The sequence below is a fragment of the Entelurus aequoreus genome, linkage group LG05 (genome assembly GCF_033978785.1).
Source record: "Entelurus aequoreus isolate RoL-2023_Sb linkage group LG05, RoL_Eaeq_v1.1, whole genome shotgun sequence".
NCBI lineage: Eukaryota > Metazoa > Chordata > Actinopteri > Syngnathiformes > Syngnathidae > Entelurus > Entelurus aequoreus.
In genome coordinates this window covers 79187853-79196797 of record NC_084735.1, presented here as the reverse complement: position 1 = coordinate 79196797, position 8945 = coordinate 79187853, and the positions used below count along the sequence as shown (strand labels likewise).

Sequence of the window (8945 nt, the reverse complement as noted above, 5' to 3'; positions counted from 1 at the left end):
AAGAGTGTAGAAAGTGTTTGCGAGCATAGGAACTATTTATGAGTGTGTTTGAAAGGTTAATAACAGTGTGTGAATGGTTCATAAAGACCTAAAGTACATGAATATTCACATAAATCAAAACATAAATAGCCTTAATTTCAGCTACCACAGGCAGGGTCCGGAAAAGTATTTGTGCGAAAACCAAGGGAACACTGTCCTGTATATTTGCATGTACAGTAAATGTACTGTAGGCCTGGGCCGTCCCACAAATTATTGCCGATAAACGATATTGTCAGCAATATTTTGAGACCAAATTAACCAGTAATGTAATTATTAATTACACATAATAATGCAAGTAACCCTTTTCAAATGCAATAAACCTTTATCCTTCCATTAGTATTATTTACCATTGTAATTGGAGGGTCAATAATCTTTAACTATCCTAAATAAGTAAACCAATTCTCAATCACTTTTAGCAAAAATGTTACTTCAATAAATATTGAACACCTTTGGTGGGTGTTTTTTTGGTGTTTCTATTCAATTTCCCTTGTGAAGCAATAAAGTTTGTCTAAGTCTAAGTCTATCACTTTTCAACAAATTCAGGATCCTGGCTCGTTCATCCATGGCTCATCATCTTGCTCATTCGGTTTGAAACCGAAAAGTTCCCCTTGTGGTGCTTCTCACTAGCGACTAGCAAGGCTCTTATCCGAGTATGTGCATAAGCTAGCGGATTCACTCCCTTTATTTAATTCTGCTGTTGGAAAAACGCGCTGCATCCTGTTTGGAAGCGACAGACGGAAAAAAACAAACACACACGGATAATCGAACATGGCAATTTATAAATGCCGGCAAAGTTATTGTCTTTATTTTTATCTATCGTTCAATTAATGGATTTATTGACTATCGGTCCAGGCCTAAATATATGTATATTTGTATCTGTATCTATATGTTTAGATGTATTTGTGAGCGTGTCTGTGTTGTCTTCAATCAGGGTGACATTGTCTCACACATGGCCAATTTCGTGTGCAGCAACGAAGGCGGACGAGAAGCCGTCCTCAAAGACCAGAACACAACTCTGATGCATCTGACACATTCCCGTAACTGGAGCATAGCCTGCCGAGAAAGGGTTCAAGGTCAAACGTCAGCTTTTAGGAACCAGTACCAGAAGCAGTACTAGCTGCGGTAGTCGAGGTAAAATTAGTACTCTCAGTACCCTGCATGCCGGAGGGTCCGAACTCGCGTCTGCTCAGGTAGACAAGGTGGTCATGCTGCTGGTCGTGGTCCTGGTCCCTCTGTTGGAAGTAGGACCAGCCACAAACGTTCTCCAGACTCTTCTGGGCATTGCCCACTGAGATAAGCTCCTGGGACTAATGGAGAGAGCAGTCAGGTACATTTGTTTTGTTTTCTTGCTGGTCTAAAGTAAGTGCAAGTAGTAGCGATCCAATTCCATTACCTTTGACGGCGACAGCATGATGATTCTCACCAGAACGACGTTGATGTTGGCACCCAGAGAATGATCTTGATAGATCTCGTTGACCTGCAACACATCGGTCAGCACACTTTTAGGCTACGTTCACACTACAGGGCAAAATGGCCAATTTGGATTTATTCGTTAAATCCGATCCTTTTTTGCGTGATCTAAAAAAATATGCGACTTCTATGTATGTCTTATGTGAACGGAATGTATCCGTAAAATGACGCGCAAAAAATGACATCACACTCGGAGCAAACATGGCCCTGATTCGTGCTGGTGTCCGCGCACATTTACGACAATTTGTTTGTACAACTGGAGTCAACATTTAGAGATTATGGAAGTGGTCAATAATTTGAGCTAAGGTAGTTTGTGGGGCTGCTCGGCCTGTGATGCTACGTTTGTACGAAGGCACAAAGCGGTTGAACATTGACGCAAGATCCTCCATATGTTTTCTGCTCCTTCATCCACCATTTTTTTTCGCGCCTGTCTGTATTGGCAAACAAAATGTGAAGTTTGTCACTTTTGGGGTCGGATGAATGCGACCTGATCAGTCAGACTGCAGTTGCATCGGACTTTTGTATTTATATATCTGATTTATGTCCAAATACAAGACTGTCCTGGGTTGTATTTGAAAATATCGGAATTGTAATGTTCACACTGACACAGGTCACGTAGAGTATGGGCAAAAAATTGGAATTGAACTGCAGTGTGAAGTTAAGTTAACGGTAAAAGTTAAAGTACCAATGATTATCACACACACACTAGGTGTGGTGAAATTTGTCCTCTGCGTTCGACCCATCCCTTTGTTCACCCCCTGGGAGGTGAGGGTAGCAGTGGGCAGCAGCGGTGGCCGCGCCCGGGAATCATTTTTGGTGAGTTAACCCCCAATTCCAACCCTTGATGCTGAGTGCAAAGCAGGGAGGTAATGGGTTCCATTTTTATAGTCTTTGGTATGACTCGGCCGGGGTTTCAACTCACAACCTACCGATCTCAGGGCAGACACTCTAACCACTAGGCCACTGAGTAGCCATAAAGGGGAACTGCACTTTTTTTGGGAATTTTGCCTATCGTTCACAATCATTGAGAGACAAGAACACACAAGTCTATTTTTTTTCCAGGAGTTTAAAGATGATAAAAAACTCTTGATGGGAGTCACAGTTGTAGCCTTCAAAACCCTCTAAAATAACTTCAAAACCCTCCATCAACGTTTTATATGCACACTGCAAGTGTGTATATATATATATATATATATATATATATATAGCAGCGCACTTCCGACTTCTGGCAACAACTGTGTGTTTCTACTTCCGGCAAGAAAACGTGTGTGTTCTAATCATGTCAGACTTGGTAACAGACAATGAAGACGACTATTTTTGGACAAATGAGGATTCATAACCTTATATTTTTGAAGCTGAATATACTGTGAATGGACTGCTGGTTACAGAAGCCAGCACAAAGGAAAGGTGAGATGTTGGAGCAGAGGGAAGCCGAGAGAATGAGATGAAAGAGACTTTGACGCTATAAATGTGGAACTTGGAGCCAATGCTATTTCCACATAAATGGAGTGCTTACCCAAATAAACGTCCCCAGCCAGCCGGACCAAATAGACAACTGTCCATCGAGTAAGGCATACTTTAATATTGATTATGATATACGGAGCACGTCATGCGTGTTATTACAACTACAGTACATGTGCTGTCTGGCTAGTTGTATACAAACAAAAATGAAATGCAGGCTAATACTTTACAGATTCTATAATATGATTGTTCATGTTTTTCAGTCAGTACAGGTTATTGTCCTATCGCTTTTGTGTTTTGCATTACAAATTCAAACGCGTTTCGTGCTGTCGTAGAAGCTAGCTTATCTCTTTCCGTAGGTAGCTTTTACGGCTAAAACCAAAACATGCCCATGTGTTACTATGCTAGACAAAGAGTTCTTCAGTGTTCGCTCTTACAATAACAATGTGGCTACAGCTTGGTTATTATACATGTTACGGAACTTTTTTGAATGCATTTTTAAAGTGATTTAGAGGTAGAGTTGATTGACCCCATTAGCTGCATTGCTAGCCACCTAGAACGAGACCATTTTTACATGTTAGAATGGGCATTCACACATGGTTTAGATGGCGGTTCATGACGATTTGGCAATTATACGTGCGTCACCAAAGACCGTGTTAACATCTTAGACAAACCCTGGTCATCTGCCACAAACCATGAGAACCACAGGGAGCCGCCCCACAAAAAAATCAAACATGATAACTTTTTCTTTGTGGCATTGGCTGTGTAAAATGGACCGCATTAAAAATGCACACACCATACTTGCCAACCCTCCCGTTTTTAGCGGGAGAATCCCGATATTCAGCGCCTCTCCCGACAACCTCCCGGCAGAGATTTTCTCCCGACAAACTCCCGGTATTCAGCCGGAGCTGGAGGCCACGCCCCCTCCAGCTCAATGCGGACCTGAGACTGAGTGGGGACAGCCTGTTCTCACGTCCGCTTTCCCACAAAATAAACAGCTTGCCTGCCCAAAGACGTCATAACATCTAGGGCTTTTATAGAGTGCACAACTGCGCACACAACAAGAACGAGGAAATTACAGACATGGCGGCCGAAATGATATACTCATCATGAACGGAGAAGTTAAACAGGACAATAATGCCATCTAATGGATAGCCACTGGAACACTGAAATTCAAGTATTTCTTATTTTTTTCTATGTAAATAAAATAAAAATATATAGCTAGAATTCACTGAAAGTCAAGTATTTCATTCATACACATATATATATATATATATATATATATATATATATATATATATATATATATATATATACATACACATATATATATACACATATATATATATATATATATACACATATATATATATACACATACATATATATATATACACATATATACATATACATATATACATATACATATATATATATATATATATATATATATATATATATATATATATATATATATATATATATATATATATGAAATATATATGAAATACTCGAGTTGGTGAATTCTAGCTGTAAATAACCGTGCCCCCCCCCCCGACCAAGCCCCCCCCCCCCCCCCCCCCCTCCCGATATTGGAGGTCTCAAGGTTGGCAAGTATGGCACACACATTGCAGCGATTTTGAACCAAACCGCAGACTGCATACCATCCCAGAGAAGCTTTCCGCTCTGTAAGTTAAAATTATGATACATTTGTAGACCGGAAACAGACAGAGTAAACGAACGTATTGGAATGCAGCTCCTCACCCTAACCTAAGCATCCTAACCTACACTTTGCGCCCTCCTCAACACCGGCCTCGGCCAAGGTCGCTGCTGCAGACTTTCCAAAGTGATGCCAGTGAGACGCCCTGAGATCCCTTCTCCCTTTCTTTACTGACACCTGCTGATTGTTTGACTTTGTTGAGACAAGATCACGGACATCTCCACAGCAACCAGCTGTGCTATCGCAATGCTACTCTACAGAATGAGGCACAAGGGCATGACGCCAGACAAAGCAAAGTCCCAGGCTTATGGACACACACAAATCCACCGACACTATACAAACACGCATCCCACTCCCCATGCCACGTCTTCGCCGCTTCACCACCCAAGTCTGGTACACTGCGCCGCTTTTTGGCTGCAGATGGCTGCCTGGGCTGTTAAACCCCCCCAATGCAACTCTCAAGTTTGTATGTCGTAATGTGTGCTATATGTGCTTATATTTCATGTTTTTTTTTTTTCTCTAGTCCCACACTGCGCCCCCTACATGAGCAGAGTGGGAGTGGCTTTTTTTCTCCTCACTCATGCCTCCTTTTGTTTTTCTCTTTCCCCTCATCCCTCCTGTTCTGTCAACCTCATGGCATATTATATATTTCTGTTTCTTGGACAGATTGACTGTAAACAAATGTACTTTTTAAGTGCAATGACAAATAAAGTGTCTTGTATCTTATCTTGCGGGACCATCTAAAACAAGTGCTAATAACAACAAAGCTAAAATTGCAGGTAGGGGTGACCCGGTCAGATATCGGTCCGATATCAGCAACAACAAAAAAAACCATACTGGATTATATCGGCCACCGTCTAAAACAGGGGTGTCAAACTCTTTTTAGATCGGGGGCCACGTGGAGAAAAATCTACTCCCAAGTGGGCCAGACTGGTAAAATCATGGCACGATAACTTAAAAAAAAAAAGACAACTTCAGATTGTTTTCTTTGTTTAAAAATAGAACAAGCACATTCTGAAATTGTACAAATCATAATGGGTTTTATTTTATTTTATTTTTTACAATTACCTGTTGCGGTTAATAGTATTCTATCTTTATTTGTCGTTATTTATATTTTCTGAATAAAGTATGTGATAATGTTCATCATTGGTGTTAATTTTCAATCTATCAAGATAAAAAAATTATATAAAAATCAAATTACAGGATGTTATTGATGTAGTTTGATAATTTACCTTGACTGATGTACTAACATGTGGTTTATTTTGACATCTACAAAGAATTGCTGTTGCGACATCCAGTGGACACATTTAGAACAGCTGTTTTTTTCATTCAAAAATTTCAGGGTAATTTTCATACTTAGCAAACCCATCCCGCAGGCCGGATAAAACCTGTTCGCAGGCCTAATCCGGACCTCGGGCCGTACGTTTGACACCCCTGATATAAACCAACGATGTGTAGCAGTCCCTTGAGAATGCACTTCAAATCAACTGCAGACGCGTGGTCCATTCGTCCATGTCTGAATTTGAGCCTAAATTCAGTGTCGGGGTTGACTTTTGAACTTCAGTGTCACTGATTCCACTTACGATGTTCATCAGGGTGAGAAGATATCTCTGGACGTGTTCTTGTCCATGGAATAGAAGGACAGAATAATCCACGGCTAACAAGACCTGAGACATGAAGAATTGGTTGAGGATATGCCTTAGGAAAAACATGGACATCTATGCGTTCTTTACCTCAATGTTGAACACTTCTGCTTCTTGGATGAAGCGTCGCTGTCTGCTGGCAGAGCCAGACTTGGACCTCAGCACACCTGAAGAACCTAAGAGAGGCGCTGAAAAGTAGAGTACAGGGTATCACATTCACTCAATTGGGTATTACAAAAGGGGCGTGTTCTTCTTTTCCCACCTGCCAGGAAGTCATCAGTTTGATTGACAGTCTGTTGTTTTGTGCTGATGATGGCGGATGTTCGATAAACGATGTGTTGTCTTCCTCCTTCCTCGTCCTCTTCTTCACCTGTGCTTCCAATACCCTGTCGGTGCAACGGTTCGATGAAAAACTCCTCTTTCCCTGTCCGGATCATCCCAGCCTGCAGACACAGATGGGATCCACTGAAGCTCTGCTTACATACGCCAAGGTTCAGTGAGGATTTACGGAAGACATACTGAGATGCAGTGAGCGAAGTGTGTTTGGTGGAGAGCAAAGAGTACAACCGCAGCAAAATGAAGGTGACCGTGAAACAACAGACATGCTTCAAAATAAAAGTCAGTGTTTTAGTGAGAGTCAAATAGCTAAAAAATAATAGCTTACAGGAACGTTTCTTTTCCTTAAGTGAATGTGCAGTGCAGCCCATTCCTTTCAACAAGTCTCATCTTTCCACCACATCTGGATCCTATCAACCGTCTGCCTCGCTCTAAGAAATGACCGTCAGACTGGGAGTGTGCACGTGGCTGCGGCGCTTCACTTTTTGCAGCCTTCGGCTCATGACATCAAGAGTTTTGCGCGAGCCGTGAAATTGTTCAAAGACTGCAAGCTCCGTTTCACACAGCTTGTTGTCCAACATCTACCGCTTGTCCAAAAAAACAGTGTATCACCACGGTGACTGATGCACACCCATCAACAGCCTCGATCTTGGAAGTGTGCGTGAGTTTCCATCACGTCTTGGAATGCACCACATGCAACAACATTCCTTTGACAAGTCAATAAGGCAACTATCAAAAGTGTTTGGAAAACAACAGACACTGAAATCAATGTAATAAAAACGTGTAAAAGGACTGGTTGAACGGACATGCACAAGTGGCCAATTGCTGAATTGTTTTTGATTTTAATGTTTTTGTGAACGGGACAAAATGTGGTGTTTACATGATTACGCATGAGAGAAATTTGTTTACAGCAGCATAAGAAAAACTTCCCGAACAGGAATAAACCAACCAATGTGGACAGCTTTGGACGCTTGCTAGTGCAAAGGTTTCTCATTGTGCCAATTGGGTTGAGTTTTTTCTAGCCCTAATGTGGGATCTGAGCCAAGGATGTCATTGTGGCTTGTGCAGCCCATTGAGACATTCGTGATAAAGGGCTATATAAGTAAACTTTGATTGATTGATTGATTGATTGAGTCACCAGTGAAGAAGAATATTTTCAATGGAGACCTATTATTAGTCTAAGTTTATGTGCCTGGGTCAGGATAACTAGCTTATCAGTTACTTTGATTTCAATTATTGCTATTTTGTTGTTGTCATTGATGCTAATAAGATTACGTCGATGATGTTCACCAGTGTAAATGCACTTCAGCTGAGTAATGTGTTTAGGCGGGACCCACCAGTCCGTCACAGTTGCTAATAGCAACAGATGTATCCTCCATGTTGGACACCCCTCCTTTGTAGAGGCAGCTGGTGTCACCTATTGGTTGCAAGCGTTTGCGTCCCGACTCCTCCCACCACTCCATAGTGGCATGAGGGGCCACAAGGCGGCGATTGGGACGCAGTCGCAGGTGGAGTTCCTTCCCAAATACCGTCACGTTGTAAAAAAGCTCCGCCTCCCCGTTGTCCATCCATGGCGTATTTCCTGTGTCACTTTGCGGTTTGTTTGCGTCGCCGGAGTGGGCTTGTCTTTTGCTGCGGCGCAGGGAGTGGGCCGACACTGACGCTGACAGGAAATGGCCCAGCGAGTTGGTTCTGATTGGACGGATGACACTGAACTCTGACAAAACTCGATGGAGCGAATCTGAGAGACACAATAAACGTAAATGAAATCACAAAGTCAAACGATGGAATGGAAATATAGACCGCAACATTGGCAAACAAATCTAACATTGGATGGATGACGTCATCCCCAGACTATCTTTTTATGATGCAATTTGAATACACTTCTTGTATCAAGGACTTTTATTACAGGCAATGACAGTCAAGTTGAATGAATTACAAATAATCGCTTACAGTACCAGTGACAGTAGCAGTGTCATAATCATTATGATAGTATTATCAAAAGTAAGAGTAAAGTGCATTACCTGTGTTGTCAATAATTAATGCTGAATGCAGAGAGACGAAGTGCACAAACACAATCAACACTCCACAAGCTAACAAGTCCATGTCCGAGTGGCTGCAAGCACACACAAACTCCCACCTTGTGTGTATGTGTGCGCGTGTCTGTCTCTCTCAAGTCTTGACTCCTCCCTCAGCCACATAGAGGCTCCGCCCACATACTCTGCCTTGTGCGTGTGTGCCTGTGTGTGTGTCCTGAGTGCGTTGCAGAGAGCAGT

General features: G+C 42.0%; 1 protein-coding gene across 1 annotated transcript in view; it reads right to left on the bottom strand.

Moving 5' to 3' along the window:
- LOC133651083 (A disintegrin and metalloproteinase with thrombospondin motifs 2-like) overlaps window positions 1-8799 on the bottom strand; it is a 34907-nt gene extending 26108 nt beyond the window's left edge. Inside the window, exons 1-8 of the mRNA XM_062049012.1 lie at window positions 8694-8799; window positions 8007-8410; window positions 6596-6776; window positions 6424-6521; window positions 6274-6357; window positions 1433-1516; window positions 1193-1346; window positions 987-1092 (exon numbers count right to left, since the gene is read on the bottom strand). Of these exons, the coding sequence (XP_061904996.1) occupies window positions 987-1092; window positions 1193-1346; window positions 1433-1516; window positions 6274-6357; window positions 6424-6521; window positions 6596-6776; window positions 8007-8410; window positions 8694-8775 (1193 nt within the window). The 5' untranslated portion in view covers window positions 8776-8799. The remainder of the gene's footprint in view (window positions 1-986; window positions 1093-1192; window positions 1347-1432; window positions 1517-6273; window positions 6358-6423; window positions 6522-6595; window positions 6777-8006; window positions 8411-8693) is intronic.
- Between the last annotated feature and the right edge of the window lie 146 nt (window positions 8800-8945).